Source organism: Sus scrofa, chromosome 12 (genome assembly GCF_054392235.1).
Source record: "Sus scrofa isolate SSC_HxYL_T2T_F1_AM1 chromosome 12, Sscrofa_HxYL_maternal_Yorkshire_Landrace_v2.0, whole genome shotgun sequence".
Classification (NCBI taxonomy): Eukaryota; Metazoa; Chordata; class Mammalia; order Artiodactyla; family Suidae; genus Sus; species Sus scrofa.
The window spans coordinates 47,024,429-47,044,710 of record NC_139394.1 but is presented as its reverse complement, the minus strand read 5'-3'; the positions used below and the strand labels follow the sequence as shown (position 1 = coordinate 47,044,710).

General features: G+C 53.4%; 1 protein-coding gene and 1 long non-coding RNA gene across 7 annotated transcripts in view; one reads left to right on the top strand and one right to left on the bottom strand.

Annotated features, from left to right (window-relative positions):
* Positions 1-9,986: 9,986 nt before the first annotated feature.
* On the bottom strand, positions 9,987-16,800 carry LOC106507967 (uncharacterized). 2 transcript variants are annotated; one of them, XR_001304407.3, is made up of 4 exons: positions 16,663-16,800; positions 15,371-15,481; positions 14,593-14,711; positions 9,987-10,915 (listed from the first exon to the last, which is right to left on the bottom strand). It is a non-coding gene; the product is annotated as an uncharacterized LOC106507967 (long non-coding RNA). The 2 variants fall into 2 exon arrangements; XR_014821432.1 differs by lacking the exons at positions 15,371-15,481; positions 16,663-16,800 and adding an exon at positions 14,908-14,987.
* RHBDL3 (rhomboid like 3) overlaps positions 15,724-20,282 on the top strand; it is a 48,450-nt gene continuing 43,891 nt past the window's right edge. For 2 of the 5 annotated variants that reach the window (XR_014821420.1, XM_021067454.2), the window contains exons 1-2: positions 15,935-16,182; positions 17,709-17,732. Coding sequence is in view for 4 of the 5 variants with exons in the window: in XM_021067454.2 (XP_020923113.2) it covers positions 16,072-16,182; positions 17,709-17,732 (135 nt within the window). In the remaining variant the exon portion in view is untranslated. Of the gene's footprint in view, positions 15,776-15,934; positions 16,183-16,478; positions 17,192-17,708; positions 17,733-20,282 lie in introns of those variants that run through there. The other 3 variants (XM_084985223.1, XM_084985224.1, XM_021067455.2) reach the window with 3 other exon arrangements.

Below are 20,282 nucleotides of genomic sequence, written 5' to 3'. Positions count from 1 at the left end.
GCCACAGAGGGGGAAGCACTGGATCCTGATCACTAGGGATCCAGTGCTTTCTTTGAAGGCACGTGTTGATACAGGAGGCGGTAAGCTCGACGTTCAAGGAAAATAGACGGATCTCTCTGAAGGAGGACACCTGGAACTTCCTCAAGCTCCCGCCTCCCACACCGCGTCTCCCTGCGTTTGTACGCGTCTGGGCTGCTTTCTCTCCTGTCATCACCGAGGAGCTCTCCACGGGGCAGCCCTGTTCCTTCAGCACGAGATCCCAGCCCCTCTCATCTACATCCTCCAGCAATTCTCTCTCTCCCTTCCTCACCCACCACCTTCTCTCTCTCTCTCTCCTCTTTCTCCTGGATGTTTCTGCGCAAACAGATTGTTGCTTCTGCCAAGACTGTGGTGGAGGCCGGCTGCTGTAGCTCTGATTGGACCCCTAGCCTGGGAACTTCCATATGCTGCGGGTGCAGCCCTAAAAAGACCAAAAAAAAAAAAAAAAAAAAAGTTTCTCCAATATCTTCTCCCATTGTCTCTTCTTAAAACTTGAGATATAATTCACCCACCATAAAATTCACCTGTTTCCAGTGTACAGGTCAGTGGCGTTTGATAGAGTCACAAAGTTGGGCAACTGTTAGCATTATTTAAGAACATTTCATCACCCCCCAAAAAGAAACCCTGTACGTATGGGCAGTCCCTACCCCATCAGCCCCTGGCAAACAATAATCTACATTCTGCCTCATGAATCTGCCTACTCTGGATCTTTCACATGGATGGAATCATGTAATATGTGGCGTTTTGTGCCTGGCTTCTTTCATGTTTTCAAGGTTCTTCCATGCTGTTGCATGTATCAGTATGTTACTTCTTTCTATGGCTGAATAACATTCGGTTGCATGGATACACCACTTTTTTTTTTTTTGGTCTTTTTAGGGCCATCCCCGAGGCATATGGAAATTCCCAGGCTAGGGGTCGAATCGAAGCTGTAGCCCCTGGCTACACCACCGCCATAGCAACACCAGATCTGAGCCACATCTTCAACCTACACCACAGCTTACCGCAATGCTGGATGCCCAACCCACTGAGTGAGGCCAGGGATCAAACCTGGGTCCTCATGGGTGCTAGTCAGATTCACTTCCACTGAGCCATGATGGGACCACATTTTGTTTATCCATTCATCGACTGATGGATTTTGGAGTTGTTTCCACCTTTAGGTTATGATGCATAATATTGCCGTGAACATTTTTTTTTTTTTTTGTCTTTTGTTGTTGTTGTTGTTGCTATTTCTTGGGCCGCTCCCGCGGCATATGGAGGTTCCCAGGCTAGGGGTTGAATGGGAGCTGTAGCCACTGGCCTACGCCAGAGGCACAGCAACGCGGGATCCGAGCCGAGTCTGCAACCTACACCACAGCTCATGGCAACGCCGGATCGTTAACCCACTGAGCAAGGGCAGGGACCGAACCCGCAACCTCATGGTTCCTAGTTGGAGTCGTTAACCACTGCGCCATGACGGGAACTCTTTTTATTGTAGCTACCCTAGTAAGTGTGAAGCAGTATGTCACGGTGGTTTGATGTGCATTCCCCTAATGACTAGTGATGTTGAGCCTCTTTTCACGTGCTTATTGGTCATGAGTATGTCCTCTTTAGAGAAATGGCTGTTTGAATCCTTTGCCCACTTAAAAATTGTGATTTATCTTTTAATTGTTAGCTTGTAAGCATTTGTTATTTTCTCTTATTCTGAGTTGTCTTTTCATTTTCATGATAGTGACCTTTGAAGCATGAAAGTTTTTAAAGTCCAATCTATTTATTTATTGTGTTGCTGTGCTTTTGGCAACATACTGAAGAAATTGCTGCCTAACCAAAGTCACCAAGATTTATACCGTGTTTTCCTCTAAGAGTTTTAGCTCTTACATTTAGATCTTCAGTCCATTTTGAGTTAATTTTGTCTATTAGGTGAGCGAGGAAGCCCACTATAGTCTTTTGCATGTGGATATTCAGTTGTCCCGGCACCAAAAAAACATACCTTTCCTATGCAATAGTCTTCTCGAAATCCAAGTGGCATTACTTCATTCTTTTTTATGGCTGAGTAATGTTCCATTCTGTATGTATATACACCACATCGTCTTAAGTCACTTGTCTGTTGATTGGCACTTGGGTTGTTTCCATATCTGGGCTATTAAAAGCAGTGCTGCTGTGACCATTGGGGTGCATGTATCTTTTCAAAGTAGAGTTTTCATCTTTTCCAGCTACGTGCCCAGGTGTGGGATTGCCTGGATCCTATGGTAGCTCTCCTATCCTGAAGTCTTGCTTTATTTTTCTCTATACTTCTTATCACTATCTTATATACTATTATATAATAAATTTTGTTAGTTGTTAATCTCTCCAACGCTATTAGCTCTGTGAGGGCAGAATTTTTGTCTATTTTGTCCACCACTTTACCCTAAGTTCCAGGCACAGTACCTGGCACAGAGCAAATACTCAGATATGCATTTAGTGAATGCATCAAGACAGCCTGTTGGCACAAGGGGGTGGGTGGGAGAGTGTCATAAAAAGGAGGTGAGATGAGCTGAGCACATTCTATAGGGCCGTTTCCAAAGTCCTTTTCACATGTCATTTAATTCTCATACCCAAGAGGTCTGGTATTATCATCATCCCCATTAAACAGAGAACAGTGGCTGATGGAATTTGGGTAACCAGTCACAGACCCAGCTGAGTAGCAGGACTGGGATTTGAACCAGTGCCCTCTGTCAGATGCCTTGATTGAGGTTAGCACACAGTTAGCGAAGGCCTTATGGGACAGGCCTTAAGCTCCTTTCAGCTTTGATTTTGCTGGTGACCATTTTTGCAAAGAAGGGGCAGAGCTTCTGCCATGGACTTGGTACAAGCAATTCCACATTTCTGAGTTACAGCATCCTGAGAAAACTCCAGCATGACAGAGTGAGCACACCACCTGCAGATGCCCAGGAGAGCCTGGGACTTATTTTTAGCCAGCAGAGGAAAAATGCCGAATATCTTCTAGGAGAGTTGGCAGCTGGCGGGCTGCTGACACAGCTGTGTTTATGTAAGCTGGTGACAGAGGAGAGCAAGACGGTTAGAAAGGAGGCAGGAGGTGCTGAATCCACCTATACACTTGCTGATGTTCTGATGCCCAATGTTTTTTGGGGGGAAGTTGCGGGTCAAGAGTTATCTCTGAGGAGAGAAGGTCGGCCAGAGAATTTGAAGACTGCAGAAATCATGGGTGCTCCTGGCTCCCCAGGTCTGAGCATTTGTCAGTTGATCCCTTAGAGGATCTGTCCACTGGCTCTTGCCCTCTTCCCACCCTGTTTTCCAGGAGTAAATAAAAGAACTGAAGCTCATTCAAACGAAACAGGTGTAGGAATTCCTGCCTTGGCACACTGGGTTAAGGATCCAGTGTTGTCTTTCTGGTGGCACGGGTTCGATCCCTGGCCCAGCGCAGTGGGTTAAGGATTCAGCATTGTCACAGCTGCGGCTCAAATTTGATTCCAGGCCTGGGAACTTCCATATGCTGTGAGTGTGGCCATAAAAACAAACCCAAAAAAATGGTCCAGCTGTAAAGCATAGCAGTTCCTCTGAGTCACCTGGTGCAGATGACAGCAATCCCTCTCCCCGTCCTACAGAAGTTGTCAAACACTGGGCTCCTGTTTCCTCACAGAGGCAGAGAAGAAAGCTTTAAAGCAGTCATCTGGGTTGAAACTTTCTGTAGAAGGGATTTGGGTTTTACATCTATTTTTTTGTTTGGGGGGTTTAAAACAAATTTTTTTTTTTTGGTTTTACATTTAATTATGAAAATGTTCAAATAAAAACAGAAATAAAGCAAACAGCCTCATGAATGCTCATGTACCCATCAGCCACCTTCAACAATGGTCAGCGTGGCCAGCCCTGTTTCATCTGTTCTCCCCCCACTGTGAACCCGTCCCAGACGACACATTCATTTCATCTGAAAATATTTCAGTGTGTGCCTCTAAACTGAGGGAGGCTTTAAAGAATAACCACAGTGCCATTTCCACACTTTAAAAGAATAAATTCTAAAGATCAAAATACAATTTTCAGATTTCCCCAATTGTCTAAACAAGTTTTTTCCCCACTTTGTTTAAATCAGGAGCCAAAAAAAGATTCATCTCTTTCCCTCTCTCCCTTGCAATTTATTGCTGAAGAAACGAGGTCATTTGTCCTGTAGAGTTTCCATGGTCTGAATTTTTCTGATTGCATCCCTGTGGTGGTTTTCAGCATTTTCCTCTGTAAATTCATTTGTTAACTACCAATTCGTTGCCTGTAAATTGGGGGGTAGATCTGGAGACTGATCACACTCAGGTTCAGTCCTGTGGCAAAAATACTTCCTCGGTGGTGCAGTTTAATTCTGTCAGAGGCAGCGAATGCCTGGTTTCCTTTTAGAGTGTTGGCAGCCTAGAATCATTGCCTAGACCTCATTAATTGACTAATGCCTAGTGCATTTTAAGGAATAAGTGTGGCTGCAATGACTGTCTCTTTGTAATGCAATCAGAGAAGCATTTCCTGGAAAATGTGTTGTTGGTTTGTTTGGAGTTTCCTGGTCATAATGATAGCCTGAAAGTCCTGGTGGCTGCATCCTGGGGCTTGTCCAGAGCCCTTTAGGGAACCGCCAGCCCTGGGCTTTGTGTGTTGCGGTTGGCTCTGCAGGGTGTTGTGGCTGTTTTTCCCCACTAGAGGACACTGAGGCTCCAGGACTTCATGTGGTTTCCCAGGTCTCTCAGAAGGCCAAGCCTTTGGGGTGTATTTATTAGGCACCAACTGTGTGCCTCCAGTGTCAAGGGGAGAAAGAGGTCAAATACAAAACCTTGTGGCATTGTTCGCCCAGCTAGGTTCTTTGTATTTTCCCTTTAAAAATAAACCCAGGTACTTCTCCATCTGGTTGGAAACCACTTTAACCCCCCACAGGGTGGCCGCCTCCTGCTGTAAACTGCAAATTTGGTTCCTTGGTATTGGATGTAGGGGAAAAAAAAGGTACAACTGCAGTATATGGGCTTTTTGGAATGTGAACGTATCCAAGAAATGTGCCAGAGTGTACTCATCTCTGAAGTTATTTATTCAACCCCGTGTATTGTGTATCCAGGGGAGAGGAAGGGGCATTGGTGCTGATGGAGAGGAACTCTGTGCCAGGCACCATCTCTTCCCCTTACCTGCATGCTCCCAAGCTGGGTCACATTAGCCTCTTTCAAATCCACAGCATCTGAGGCTCAGTGAACCTAAGTGAACAAACCTGCTGGAGGTTATCCTGCCAGACCCAAGTGAAGGTCCGTGTGAGTAAAGGTATGTTTCCCACTAAACCTCCCCAATGCTACGCTGACAGGCATGGTTCTCAGAGGCGGAGAGCGAGCTGATTCCAAAGGCCCCTGTCCTGCTTGGGGTCACGACATAGCATGGAAGTTATAGCCAGTGGACAGTTAGGTTCTCTATAAATGCCCAGCCTCACGCTGCAGACTCTCCTGCTGTCCTTCTGCAGGGGGAGGCCATGACCACTGGGCAAAGGGCATGACTGGGCCCTGAGGTCGGGATGCCTTTGTGCTCACCCCTCGTCACCCCGTTAGCCCTGCCCCTAAGGCTTTTGGGGGGCATCTGTGTGATTCAGGCTGTGACCAACCAGCCCACCTGGAGCATGTAGCCAAGCCAGGACAGGGACATTCCCGAATGCTCACAGCCTAGTGTCACAGAGGAAGACACGGGCCCATGGATTGCCAGGGGAAAGGAATGAGCTCTGGAAAATTCTGTGCTTATGTCGCAGAGAGTTTCAAACCTACCCAACCTGGTCCCTCTTGCCTTGCATTTCAACCCTGGCAGCACCACCGAACTCACCTCCCAGGAGCCCAGGCTGTGTAATTGACTAAATGCGGTCAGTTACATTCAGGAGAGAGAAGGAAGCTGGCAGTTGGGAGAGTGAACTAACTGGCTTAAGCTGGGAAAGCAGATACAGGTGGCAGGTGTTAAAGAAACACAGAGCTAGGAGTGCTTGGGAAGTCCCAATCCCCATCGCCACTTCAACCCCAGGCAGTCAGAGCTTTTGGTTCTGGGAAAAGACGCGCGTGGGTGTGCTCCCAGCTTCCCCCCTCCCTCAGATGAGCCCTAGGATAATGAATGAGCCATCAGCTAGTGCCTTTGCTCTCGGAAGAAAGGACCTCCCCCCTTGGACCGTCCCTCTGCAGAGACAATTGTGCCCCAGGAACCATCTGGCAAATGTGCCCGTTCCTTCAGCGGTCCTGGTATTTCCCTGCCTTGCAGCCCCTTTCTCCTGGATATAAATCATTGCAGCAAGCCAAGCCAGCAGAACGCTTCCCAGTGCTTCCCAGGCTTTCCCTGAGCCTGGTTAACCCCATGGCTCGCAGCCTGTGAGGCTGTTCACAGCTAATGGATGTCTTGGATGTGTGCGTTTCTCCTCTCTGCCGTTCCTGTGTTTTGGGGGAGTGTGCAGAGCAAGCATACAGGCTGCACACGGGAGCCGCAGCAACCAGATTGAGAGGCTGGGGGCAAAGCGCATTTCTGTTGCAGGGTGTCCTTCACGGAGAAGGGACAGGTTAATGCCATCTCTCTGCAGAGGACTGGGGCAGCTCCCCGAGGAGCCACCACAGGCCACCACAGCTGTAGGACAGATCACGTGCTCCGGCCACACGCAGGAGGTTGCCCAGCAAACCCAGACTGCCCACACCAGCCCGCCAGCCGCTGGGCCCCATTTTGCACAAAGCTGCATTCCTCCTCTGACCCAGCCTGGTGGTGTGCAAGGCTGGAGAATGGGGGGTCACCTTGGAGCCACTTGAGCTAGCCCCCTATTTCCAGCCTGCTTTACTGATTCTAATTTCGAGAACAGAGAAAGGCGGGAGACAGAAGGAGAAACGCTCGTTAGTCTCTCATCTCCTTGGTGATGTGCCTTATGGACAGGGAGGCCAAGCTGAGCCGTCAACCATAAGCCCCCCTCACCCCCATCCGGGATCGTTCCAAAGGGGTGGGAGAGGAAGCAGTCAATGCAAAGCCTCCCAGAATGTCACCATCGCCCTAACAACGAGCGGGCAGTTTCTATGCAGATTCACACCTTCCTGCCTTAGTACATGCAGTTCCCTCTGCCTTGAACGCATCAAGCCTCGTCCACCTGGCCAACTCCTACTTGGTCTTTGAAGAGCCGTCTCATTTAGTTGGACCCCCTTTCTGCCGCCACATGCTTTGCATATATCTCTACCCAGTACCCATCTCATTGTACCTGCAGGATTTGTTGGGGGTGTTTTTTGTTTGTTTTTGTTTTTGTTTTTTGTCTTTTTGCCATTTCTTGGGCCACTCCCACGGCATATGGAGGTTCCCAGGCTAGGGGTCCAATCAGAGCTGTAGCTGCCAAGCCTACACCAGAGCCACAGCAACGCAGGATCCGAGCCGCGTCTGCAACCTACACCACAGCTCACGGCAACGCCGGATCCTTAACCCACTGAGCAAGGACAAGGATCAAACCCGCAACCTCATGGTTCCTAGTCAGATGCGTTAACCACTGCGCCATGACGGGAACTCTGGGTTTGTTGTGTTTTTTTTATGTGTGTGAGTTTGTTTTGTTTTGTTTTAGGTTTTTAGTGTGTCTTCTCCACCTTAGATCCCATTGGGGGCAAAGTCTTTGTCTCTGTCACCTCTGTGACAGGCACCTTCATCTGAGAAGATGTTTCTCAGCAGAGCTTTGGAAGGAATATTTCTTCTCCTGAAATCTAATCCCACCCACATGTTCCCAAAACACAAAACTGAGGCCAGAGGGTTCCCTTGTGGCACAGTAGGTTAAGGATCGACATTGTGACGGTAGCAGGGTTGCCACTGAAGTTAGGGTTCGGACCTTGGCCCAGGAACCTCCACGTGCCATGGACATGTCACGCTGCCCCCCAAAAAACCTGAGATTAGGAGACGTGGCTTCCCCAGAATCACATGGCTAAATAGTAGAAGAACTTGGACAAGAACCCAGGTCTGCTGACTCCTGGGCTCACTCACAAATGCTGAGGAATCAGCCTGATCTGTATCTGCCCTGTCCATCCTGGGTGGAAGGGCCGATCGGAAAATGAACAGGCTTCTGGGCAAGCGGCAGGAGGGCAAAGGATTAGCGTGATAACAATTGAATTTTAGAGCTGGAAGAGATGTCACAAGTCATCTAGTCTGACCTCTGTATTTACAGATGAGAAAATGGAGGTCCCCGGGGTTGAGCTGCTTTCCCAAGGTCACACAGCAAGCTGGTGGCAGAACTAGGACGAGAAGGCAGGCTTCCTAATTCCCAGGAGATTTGAGGGTTAACCTCCCACCCCAAAAAGATGATGGCCAAGCCCCCCGACCAGCTGCTCTCCGAGGGGCGGGTCCCTGGAGTCCTTGACTCTTCTGGGCTTTTCTTCCCTCTCCTGGTGCGATAAGTAGGGTGCGTTCTGCATAAATAATCAAGACTGCTTCCCTTCCAGGGAGGAAGGCCGCGTCTGGGCAGGCAGTGTGACAGATGGTATTTACAATGTGTACTGAGAAGTTCTCCCACAGCCTCGCCTGGGCTGAGCGGCTGGGAGATGGAGGAAACGGATTTGGATGCCCACTGTCTCACTCCTCTGCCCGTTGGTGCCACCACTGCCGTGTTTCTGTTCTGCTTCCCTTGCGCCTGTCACCCCCTGACCCACTCCCCCCAAACCCCATCCTGCTCGGCCCTCCTGGATATGGAGCTCCGGGAGGGTTTGCTCCTGCCGCTGCTGCATCCTCACCATCAGAAAGCCGGCCTCACGGACCTCAAGGAAGTTCTCTGAGGCCAAATGCTGGGCAGAGCTCCCAGGGGATCCTGACATCTGGGAGGTCTTGCCCAGGCCTGGGAAAGTATAAATAGGATGGGTTCCTTCACTGAGCAGACATTTGCTCTGAACCTTCTATGCACCAGGAGTTGTGCGAAGAGTCCAAGATCCTGCTGTACGCCAACAAAACGGAGTCCTTGTCCTCACGGGGTGGACCCTCAAGCAGGAAGTTTACCATGGGCCTGGCAGCAAATTGCCTCCAAACCCTCACTGTCCCTTTCACCCCACGCAGCGTGTCGAACAGCCCCGTGTCTGGCTCTGTGCAGTGCGGAGTGGCTGCAAATCACCCTGCCCCACCCCCCAGGCCCTGATTGCACATGGAGCTTAAGAGAAATGAAGCAGAAAAACAATCCAGTGACTTTTGCTCCACAGTCAGAGACACCCTCACAACGTTCCCATTCATGCCAGCCTTCAGCTGGATGGGCCCCACCCCTGCCCTGGAGAACATCCCTGCTACCAGTGGTCAGGGCTTTTGTCTTTTTTTTTTTTTTTTTTTTTTTTTGCTTTTTAGAACCGTACCTGCTTCATGTGGCAGTTTCTCAGCTAGGGGTGGAATCAGAGGTACAGCTGCCAGCCTACACCAGAGCCACAGCAACATGGGATCTGCCACGTTTGCGACCTACACCACAGCTCATGGCAACGCTGGATCTTTCACCCACTGATCCAGGGATCGAACCCGCATCCTCATGGATATTAATCAGATTCATTTCCACTGCACCACAACAGCAACTCCTGTCTTTCTTTTTTTTTTTTTTTTTTTTTTTGTCTTTTTGCCTTTTCTAGGGCCACTCCCATGGCATATGGAGGTTCCCAGGCTAGGGGTCCAATTGGAGCTGTAGCCGCCAGCCTACACCAGAGCCACAGCAACACAGGATCCGAGCCGCATCTGTGACCTACACCACAGCTCACGGCAACGCTGGATCCTTAACCCACTGAGCAAGGGCAGGGACCGAACCTGCAACCTCATGGTTCCTAGTCAGATTCGTTGACCACTGCGCCATGATGGGAACTCCTGTCTTTCACTCTTAAAGTAAGACATGTGGCAAGAGGAATGGCGACTCAAAGCTCCTCTGGGCCTGGGGACTTGATTGTCCCCGCTTGCACCTGTTCTGCTACCTCCAAAAGGCCAGCATTTTGAGAATGAAGTGAAACGACCTTTGAAATAAAGGCAGCTGGGATACAATTGCATTTTTATTATGTAGAAGAATCTTTTCTCCATAACATAAAATGTGTTTCTTACTGAGGGCTGAGAGGAATAACTACGTAATTAGACTCCATGTCAGAGCAAGACACATGCGCTGCTCTTCATGAAACAGACATTTGTTCAGCTCTGATGGCGTGTGGTGTAGTGTATTGTGATGGGTGCACAGCCGAATAAGCCCTAATCTCTCCATCGAGGAATATATATTCTTGTACAAAGAAGATAAAACTTAGTATAATGCAAGGTCAAAAGGAAAACGTGATTCAGAGGAAGGCACAGTCCCTTTGGGCATGGAGGGTTGAGGAAAGGCTGCAGGAGGAGAGAGCTTTCATCAAAGAGATGCACACGACTGAACGAGCTGTTTTTTAAGGTTATAGGACCTGCCTACGGCGTAAGCAAAGGGCACGCAAAGTGCTGGAGCTCCCAAGAGCATCCAGAAATGCGACTCTGGGGACAGCTGAGCCCCCAAGGAGATGGCAGAGAAGGAAGACAAGATCCAGCCAAACAGCCAAGAGCTTCCCTGGATGTGGGATTGGTGACATCTTGGAACCGGGGAAAAGTTTCCTCTGTGCTTTTCTGCGCTTCCCTTTCGGGTGCCCACGCCTCTCTTTGAAAGGGCTTGGTGTCTGTGAAACTAGACGTCTTTCAGTAATGATTTAAGTTCCTCGGAAAACTGGTGGCCCTGGCGTGAGAGGGGAAGAGACGAAAGGCACTGGGGGCGGGGGGCAGTCCGTTTCGCAGTCTGGCTTCCTTTGATCTCGGAGACAGCGGGCGATGATGGAAGGTGATGGAAGCATGCTGGAGCCGGGGGTGGCGGGGGCTGGATGCCAAGGGCACGGTCTCCTCCCTGAGCTGCGCCCGCTGTTCGGACTTGCAGGCTTCAAACATGACGAGGGGATTCCTGGAAGACAAAAGAATTCAGGGCCGGGGCTTGGATCTCTGTCAAAAATAACTCATGTCTTCATCTTCAGCAGCTCGGAAGCCTGTTTGCAGGCTTCTCAGAAGATGGAGCTCGAAGCGGGCAGCAGGGACGGTCGGGGTCAGTTTAGGTTTTCTTCCGAAGGGAAGGGGCCTTCAATGGTGTGGGCCTGGCTGCGGGGGACCCTCGGAATGGGAAACCGTTGAAGAAGAGACCCAAGCGACGAGGTTCTGGAGAAAAAGTCCCCCCCGCCTGCCCCCGTCTTGGCGCTGCCATTTGCTCTGAGCGGTAATTACAGCCCTTTGCGTTTCTTCCCTGGCTTCTCATTAGCTCACGTTGTCCACAGACAAACTCCTGGGCTCCCCCCATCACCACCCCCTTCCCCCTCCCAGAGGTTCCTCCTGGCTTTCCTGGTTCACCCCTGGCAGCCCCAGAGTTCCAGCCCCTCCCCCGGGTCAGAACTTCCGTTCCTGAAGGAACCCCCTCCCTCTCCTGGTGGGTGCATCTCAGACCCTCTGCCCCCAGACAGCTTCTTGCCTCTCCCCTCCTCCCTTCGCCCAGGAGGCTGGAATTAGAGGATTCACTCATTTTCTCCCGGGGCGGGGGGAAGACCAGGGCCGGGGTCTCTCTGCCTTTGTATTCTCAGCACTTTGGCCAGGGTCTGGCAAAGACTGGACCCTCGTAACGTGTTGGTTGAATTGCTCTCTCGAGCTGCTGCCAACCTAATCTTCCTAAAAAGCTGCTCCCGTCGGAAGTCACCGCCCCTTCTCAACTGGCCCTTAAGCAAGGTCCGGCCTCCTCAGACGGGTGCTCAGACTTTTGCCACAAGGTTCTCACCCACCTGGCCGTCCCCACTCTGTGCCCAGCCACTGAGTTGTTCCCAAGACAGTCAGTGGCCTTCCTGTCCCTGTGCCTTTACTGCAGTGGTCCTTCCACCGAGAAACCCTTCCACACTCCACCCCAAAGCTGCCCCCTCTTTCAAGGCTCATCTCAGTAGCAAGCTTCTGCCCCTCTGAGCTGCGTTTCACTCTTCAGGGTTTGAACTACACTCTCCCAGGCCCTTATCCTTTTCTTCTTTTTGTTTTTGTCTTTTAGGGCCACACCTGTGGCATATGGAGGTTCCCAGGCTAGGGGTCTAATCGGAGTGGTAGCTGCCAAGCCTATGCCAGAGCCACAGCAATGTGGGATCTGAGCCGTGTCTGCAACCTATACCACAGCTCACAGCAATGCCAGATCCCTAACCCACTGAGCAAGACCAGGGATCCAACCTGCAACCTCATGGTTCCTAGTTGGATTCATTAACCACTGAGCCACAATGGAAACTCCTCCTATTCGTCATTGATTTAGGTTCTGGTTAGGATTTTTTTTTTTTTTTTGTCTTTTTAGGGCTGCACCTGTGGCATACGGAAGTTCCCAGGCTAGGGTGGAATCAGAGCTGCATCTGCTGGCCTACACCCAGCTGCAGCAAGGCTAGATCCAAGCTGCACCTGAGACCTATACCACAGCTTGCAGCAATGTAAGATCCTTTAACCCACTGGGTGAGGCCACATCGTCATGGATACTAGTCAGGTTCTTCACCCACTGGGCACAGTGGGAACTCCTGATTAGGAACTTTAATAGATGTCATGGGTGTAGAGCCCTTACAAAATGAAGGGTATAAACGCCAGTCATCCTTGCTTGCTGTCATCTCCAGGTAGACCCAGGGCTCCCTGAGCACAGGGCCTGTGAATGTCTATGGCCGCCCGGCCACGCAGTGCTCAGTGACACTGAGTGGTCACCGTGCCTTCTCTCTCCTCCGTCCTCCATCTGGCACAGAATGTGCTGGTCCTCAGGTTGTCTCAGAGTGGGACAAAAGCAGTCAGAGAGCCTGGCCACTCCCACCCCTCAGAGGCTTTGGGGACCCAGGCTCCATGTCCCTCGGCCCACTGGGGGGTGGCCTATTCCTAGTGGCAGATGTCCCTGGGGCTGAGGGGTGTGATGGGCTGGCTCGTAGCCCGAGGCAACACTGAGGGCAAAGGTGAGTGTGGCCTCAGGTTCACAGATGCCGTTGGCTGTCACAGCTCGTCTCCAAGTCTAGGTGGCCATGCTCCTTCCAACAGGGGTCAAGGAACCGGAAGCCATCTCCTGAAGGGAAGATTCTGGCTAGAGGTCAGGAATTCTTCCAGAGGAGACTTTGGGGAACACCGTCTGCCAAAGTGGGGCGAAATGTTCCTAGGACAGACGGAGGCACTAGATCCCCTTCTGGACACTTCCCAGGGCCTCCCTCTTCCCTTCATTCTAACGGCTGCCGCCCTCATGACCTCTTCCTTGATGGCACTTCTCCCTGTGCTCAGACCAGCCTCTTTCCTGTCTTTCTTCTGGCCTACAGCTGGAGGGATCTTTTTACTTTTTTTCTTTTTTTAGGACCTCACCTGCAGCATATGGAAGTTCCCAGGCCAGGGGTCAAATTGGAGCTAGAGCTGTCGGCCTAGGCCACAGCCACGGCCACACCAGATCCGAGCCACACCTGTGAGCTACACTGAAAACTTGTGACAACACTGGCTCCTTAACCCACTGAGCAAGGCCAGGGATCAAACCCGAAACGTCATGGTTCCTAGTCGGATTCATTTCCATGGAGCCTGCGAACTCTGGAAGGATCTTTTTAAATTTTATGTTCTTGCTCACAGTCCTTGAATAGCTCACCATTGCCCTCAGGGTAAAATCTAAGCCCCTTTCTCCAGACACTCATGGCCCTTCCAACCCCTCTGCCAGGCTGGGTTCTTTACACTGGGCACCTTACTCCAATTTCCAGCCATGGCAGACGGCTCACAGTTCCCTCCCAAGCCATACTGCTTCCCAAGCCCAACTTCTACCCATGCTGTTCCCTCTGCCTGGAATGCCTCCCCGCCAGCTTTCCTACTTTGCCTGGTTCTGGGGCATATCCTTTAGGAAGGCTTCTTGGACCCCAGGAACCCCCTCCTTTCGGTTTCTGTACCCCCTAGACTTCCCTGGCTGTTATCCCCAATTAAGCAGTTTCTAGAGGTCAGGGTCTGTCTTCTCAAAGCTGTGTAACTGCACTTAGTAGGAGCTCAAGAAATGTTCAGTGAACCGAACTGAGCCTGCTGGGGTCCCTTCCACTGGAGGGGATGACAGAGTTGGGTAGGTTGATAAAAGCTGTCCCTGGGCTGGAGAAAGGCAGAATCCAGTGGGCAGCTGGGGGGCTTCCCACTGGATTCTGCACTGCCCACTGCGCATCCCACGGGGGGGCCAAGCCCTCTTTGAACTCTTCTCTTTCCCCCCCTGCCCTGGAACCTCCCACTTCTTGGCCCATCTTTCCAGCCCCAAAGATCTAAGTGTAACACAGCCGGTACCCGTGCAGATCCTGTAAACGTTATCAGCGGCTTGGGGGAGGCAGGGACACTGACCTCAGAGCTCCCAGCCACCCCCTTGTCCTTCTGGGCTTCTTTCCACAAAGGATTCAGTCAGCCTCTCTTCTGTCCCCTGAAGGCTGTTTTCAAAATCACACCATGGGCAGACAGTTTTATTTACAAGGAAATCTTGGCAGGATCTTGACTTGTTAGTAGAGTAGGGATGGGGGGAGGGTGGTGAGAAACAAAAATAGTTGGAACGATCACACTTTCTGAAACCGAGATGAAAATTGGTGTCTGTAGCAAACTCACCTAATTAGAATGGAGTTAATTTCCTTCTCTGTGGGGAAGCAGGAGAGTCCGGTGGGGAGCAGTCCTTGTCGGTGGAGATTGGTCACAGGTTGGATCCTGGGGCCGGGTTATGTGTTTGCCTTATGGAAATGAGAGCATTAATTGCAACTTTCACTATTGAAAAAGCACATCATTTCTGAGAGGGAGAGAGGAGCAAAGGCCAGTGGGTGAGTGGGTGGAGGTAAGAGGAGTGGAAGCAGCCTTGGTGTGGGCTGGGGACGGACTGTGGGACATCACCAGAGATGAATCCCTGAGCTCCCCAAGGAAGCCGGGCACCTGTCCCAGCCTGCCACTGGCACTGTTCAAAGGCAGAGTCTCTGCTTAAGGGAAGCAATCTCTCCTGGGAGGTCTTCCCTGCAAGGAAAGAGTACCATTTTTTTTTTTTTTCTTTCTTTAAAAGATCCCCTCTTCCTCTGCTCTAACTTGATTCCCACTTGCTGTAGTTTCTTGACCTCCCCTCTCCCATTTGGGACACTTCTCTGGTCTGAACTTTCTCACCCCGGTCCAATGCAGCCAGAGTACATAACTCTTGGGTGTAGGGAGGAAAGATTGAAGGTTTGGGGTCTGGACTCCCCTATCTGACTTCTCCCATCCCGAAAATACTGCGTCGGCCTGGACCGCCCAGGGTCTGAGACCGAAGTGAAAGGAGACGCAAGGATGGTCGAGGGATCCTGTCCTCCCAGCATCCCGCCCCCAATGCACTCCCGGTTAACCCCGACGTTGCCAACTTAATGAAAACCTCATCCCTGCCTCCTTCACGCGTCTGCGGCCTCCGAGTCATCATTAAGCCGGTGGGTCTCGGCAAGTGGACACTGCACCCTCGGCGGCGTGCGGAGAGACAGACCCGGACCTGGGGTGGAGGCAGGTGTGATGGGGCGGGGGACCGCGCAGCCCCATCCCCGCCCCGGGCGGTGCAGCCACTTCCCCGCCAAGCCCGCCGCAGCTCGCCTCCTCCCCGGGCCGCGGCGCTCTGACCGGTTTGGCCCGGGTGGTGGCGCCCGGGGGTGGGGGGTGGGGGGTGGGGGGCGGCGGTCCCAGGGAGCAGCCCCGCCCCCGCCCGCGCGCCGCTCCCGAGGAGTCCGCGGGGAGGAGGAGACTCCGGCGCAGAGTGGGGGCCGCAGGAAGCGGGCAGGGAGCGCGGGGAGCTGCGGGGCCCGCCCGGCCCAAGGGCGCCCTCGCCTCGGAGCCGGGCGAAGGGGCCGGGACGGAGGCCGAGGCCCGCGGGGCCGCGGGGCCGGGGGCGCCGAGAAGTTTGCGGCGGAGGGCCGGGCATCCCGGGGTCGCGAGGCGGCGGCGCGGGGGCCGGGGCCATGGGGGCGGGCGCGGAGGCGGCCCGGCGCTCGCAGAGTCCTCGGAGCGGCGCTGCGACCGCGGCGCAAAGTTAGCCCGGCGCCCCGGGACGAGCCCCGCAGCCGCGGCCGGCCCCGGAGCCGCCTCGGCATGGGCGAGCACCCCAGCCCGGGCCCCGCAGTGGCCGCCTGCGCTGAGGCGGAGCGCATCGAGGAGCTGGAACCCGAGGCCGAGGAGCGGCCGCCGGCGGCGCCGGAGGACGTGAGTACCCCCTCCCCAGCCCGGGCAAACTTTCTGGGGGGCGCTAAGGGGAGAGCTGCCCTCCGTTCGCCCCCCGCGGGGCAATTGGGAGGTTTCAAGGTGACGCGGGAGCGCCCCGGATTGGCCGGGTCCCCGCGGGCGGAAAGGGGCGGAGGGACTGGTCTCCCCGAAACGCGCGCGCGCCACCCCCCGCTCGGGCTCCCGGGGCTTCCCTGCGGAACGCAGCGCCCGCCACTGCGCAGGGGACTCGTCGGCCGCCGGAGCCCCCTCCCCGCGGCTGGTGCAGTGCCCGGGACACGGCGTTTTCCCGCAGAGGCGGCCGCGTCACAGCAGTGACTCCCCTCCTCTCCCACTCGCGACCTGCGGGCTCTCGGAGCCTGGGGAAGAAGCGGGCGCCCCAGAGTCCCCGGAACCCTGCAGCCCAGACCGGTCTGGCGACCCCCACCTCAGCTCCCAGATTAGCCCGCAGCCGGCACCTGCCTTGTCGCGACGCTGATTGAAATTCAAGCTGACCCCGGTCCCTGAGCCCGGCCGGCCGGCGGAGGGAGAGGAGTGTTGGGAGCGCTTTTGCTCCCAGAGGGGGTCTCAGGAGTCCAAGACCGCGTCCGTGCCAGCGACAGTCCCCCGGGCGAGGATCGGGAGGGGCCGCCCCAGGGGGCTTCCCTGCCATCTGCTGCTTGAGTCTCCCTCCCTCTGGTCCTGCGAGCCCTCGGCAGAGCCGGCACTGGGGAGTCCTGGGAACTGGAGTTTCTTAAGCTTCTCCCTCGCGAGGTTAACCTGCTAACAGAGCAGAAAAACTGAGCAGACGCTCTGCCCTGCCCCTTCCCTCTCAGGGTGGGGACACGCAAGTGAAGCCAGGCCCCCAACCTACCAGACCTTAGCCCGAAAATCTGAATGGGGTTGTATCCCCTTCGCCTCTTGTGCTTAAACCCCTCACTGGCGTCTGGCCCCAATGGCCTGGCAGAATCTCATGGACTCATCACTTAGACTCAGCCTTGAAAGAGACTGGGTGGGTTTCAGTGCATGTCGGAGCCCCCATCTCCCAAAGTACAGGCAAAATGTTAGCGCCTATGAAGGGGTGGGTTTTCCTGAGAAATCTCTGGCCCCTAGCAGGGGGGGGATGGCAACAGCAGGTCTGATGGAATTGCACCGGGGCGTGCATTCCTGGGCCTGGGAGTAGACACGGAGATAAGCTTCAGGCAGCAGAAGTTATTAGAAGCCCTTGGACAGAGTCGGATGCTTTTACTTAGTAATTGTTGAGAATCACCCTTGCTCTGCTCATCCCTCCTCTTGCCTGTCCCAGAATGAGGGACACTCTCCCTCTCCCCACCCCCTTTGCTATGTGTAGACTCACTTGGGAAGCTATTACCAGATTTTCCCTGGTCTCTTGGTGGACCCTGAGCCTGGGCAGCAGCTGGGAGGCTAGGTCAGAAACAGCAGGGGGCTACAGAAGCCTTGCTGATAAGTGTGTTTCTTTCTTTCTCTCTCCTCTTCCTCCTCTCCTGCATGGCCTCCCTCTCTACCAGCACTGGAAAGTCCTGTTTGATCAGGTATGTGAGCGGTTAAATCCCCCCCCCCTTCCTTCCAGCCCTCCCGCAGTCAGTCTCTCCGCTTGCGTGGGCTTCCCCAGCTCTGCGCTCCGGAGCCGGTGACGCAGCGTAGGGGCGTGGCTTAGCGCATCCCTGGGCCCGAGCGGGACCGCTCTCCACTGCCCTCCAGGTTGCAGGAGGACGTGGCGGGCTCTTCTGAGAGATGCTTGCCTCCTTCTTTCTCCCAACTCCTCTTCACCAGAGCCGGCTTTATACCATGGAGTCCGTGTTGAAAGCCTGGGACATTCTCTTTATGCTCGGGAATTTCCGTAGGGGCTGGGGGGGTGGGGGAAGGGCTTAGGGTAACGTCCCCTCTCCTTGTCCACCTCCTCGGTCAGAGATCCATGGTCACCCCTGAAGTCCACACCTCCGCCCTCTTTGGAGGGTGACTTGCAATATGGGCACTTGTGAAAGCTGACTTTAATTTGGCTGCCGGGATGGGGGAGTTGTAGATGGAAAATCGTATGTGATGGTTTGCAGAGCCTGGAACCTAGGTGTAGGGCGCGGAGTTGGAAGTGCCACGTGTTGGCTTCGGAAGCCAGAGACGGACATTTGACCTTCAGCAGGAAAGGGTTCTCTTCCTTGCTTGGTACTCCTGTTGCGTGCTGTTGCGTGTTTCCTTCTCCCTCCCTGTTGGACCGAGCAGAAGGAGGTGCCGGAGAGACAGAAGGAGCTGTCCTGGTGTGGGGGAATAGTGAGCGCTACAGTCCTGGGGTGCCAACTCGTAGGCCGTGAAGTGTGTGCCACTCTAAGAGACAAGTCTGGTTGGGCCAGAGGAAATGTGTTGGGCTGGAGAGGGAGATAAAGCTGAAAAAGTAGCATGGACCAGACCTTACCCCTTAGAGGCAGGGGGAGCCTTTGAAAAAATTTTTAGCAAGATCCAGGCAGTGCTTTGGGAAGATTCTGAGAGTGGGATAAAGGTGAGATGGGTTGCGGGGATGAAAGAAATGGGCCAGGAGCCTGCAGCAGTGAATGGAGCCAAGCACCTGGACTTGGAAGATGACAGTGGGAGGGGGAAGAAGAGGGACATGCTGACGAGAGAGTTGGAAGAACTTATTGGACCCGAATAGCTGAGATGACCCACGTGTATAACTGGAGACTGAACTGATGAGGAGACGGAAAAGTCAGGGTGGAGGCAAGGGGTTTTGCACAACTGACAGTTTTACTTTCATACCTATTCAGTTTGCAGAACCAGCTAAATGCAGATGGCCGAATTTGGGTGGAAAACATGGAATTTGGCTTGAAAGACACGGTGGGCTGGGGGGGGGTGGAGGGGTGTCAGCCACCTTGGGGAGCATCCTGTGGCTCCTGTCCCTCTGCCTAGCGCATCTCTCTTGGCTCCCGAATGCCACCCACTCTCCCTCAGGCTCCTAAGAGTGCAGCAGCCGCTGGCCTGATGCCCTGAGGCAGGAGGGAGCCGCCTGCTCCCACTGATACCACGACCAGCAAGCTGCCAGCCCTTCGCACCTCCAGCCAGATTTAGAATCGAAACCTAGAACAAAGTGTATCATTCTTTTTCCCCTCTGTCTGTGTCTTTCTCATTTGATTAGCTTCCTTTGCCAGTCCCTGCATGTGTGTTTACATTTCAAACCAAACTATTTGGGTGAAGGGAGGAAGAATTTGGAACTCAAGGGAGCAGAGTGTATGCATAGCACCTAATATCAGTAAGTGGTCTATGAAATCTAATTTTTCCCACTGGAGGGAGATCCCGGGTGTCACAAAGAGCATCCCCCTGCTTCTGGGAAGGCTCACCCAGAAACCATTCTGGACAGACAAAATTAATTCTAGGAAAGAAACTCCTAAAACTTACTCTGCACCGTTTTTCTCTCCTGATGTGTTCTGCTTATGGCTACCCCATCCCGCCCATGGCTGTAGAGACTCGTTGCTGTTGTCTTCCTTCCTACTGGTGCTTTGTGTTTAAGGAGAACTGCTCGGGAGCAGGGCCCGACCTCTGGCAAATATCCAGGCCCTCTGCGTCTGTTCTGCCTGCTTTGTGCGGCCACCCCGGCCCATTCCCCGGACAGGGCTGGACGAAGAGCAGGTGCGGAGCTTCACAAATAGATGCACAGTTTCAGAAGGACGCCGCCGGGTTGTTCAGGAAGCTGAAGGGTCTTATCCTTTCTGCCTCTTCCTCCAGGCCTGCTTAAGGGAAGGATTTGGTGCTGGTGGACTTGGTGCCCTCAGGAAGGAATGTCTGGCGGAGGGTTGCAGGCAGCCTCCCCACGATTTCTAGCAGAAATAGACAGCCCTGGTCTAACTGTGCTGAATGGGGTGGGATTCACATGTCACCCCTCAGAGTCCCTGAACACTAATGTGGGTCAGGGGGATACCTGGTCGGTCTTTCCTTCTTTCTTTCTTCCTCACCTGCAGCATATGGAAGTTCCTGGGCTAGGGGTCAGATCTGAGCTATAGCCACTGGCCTATGCTGCAGCTTTCGGCAATGCTGGCTCCTTAACCAACTGACTGGGCCAGGGATCGAACCCACATCCTTATGGACACTATGTTGGGTTC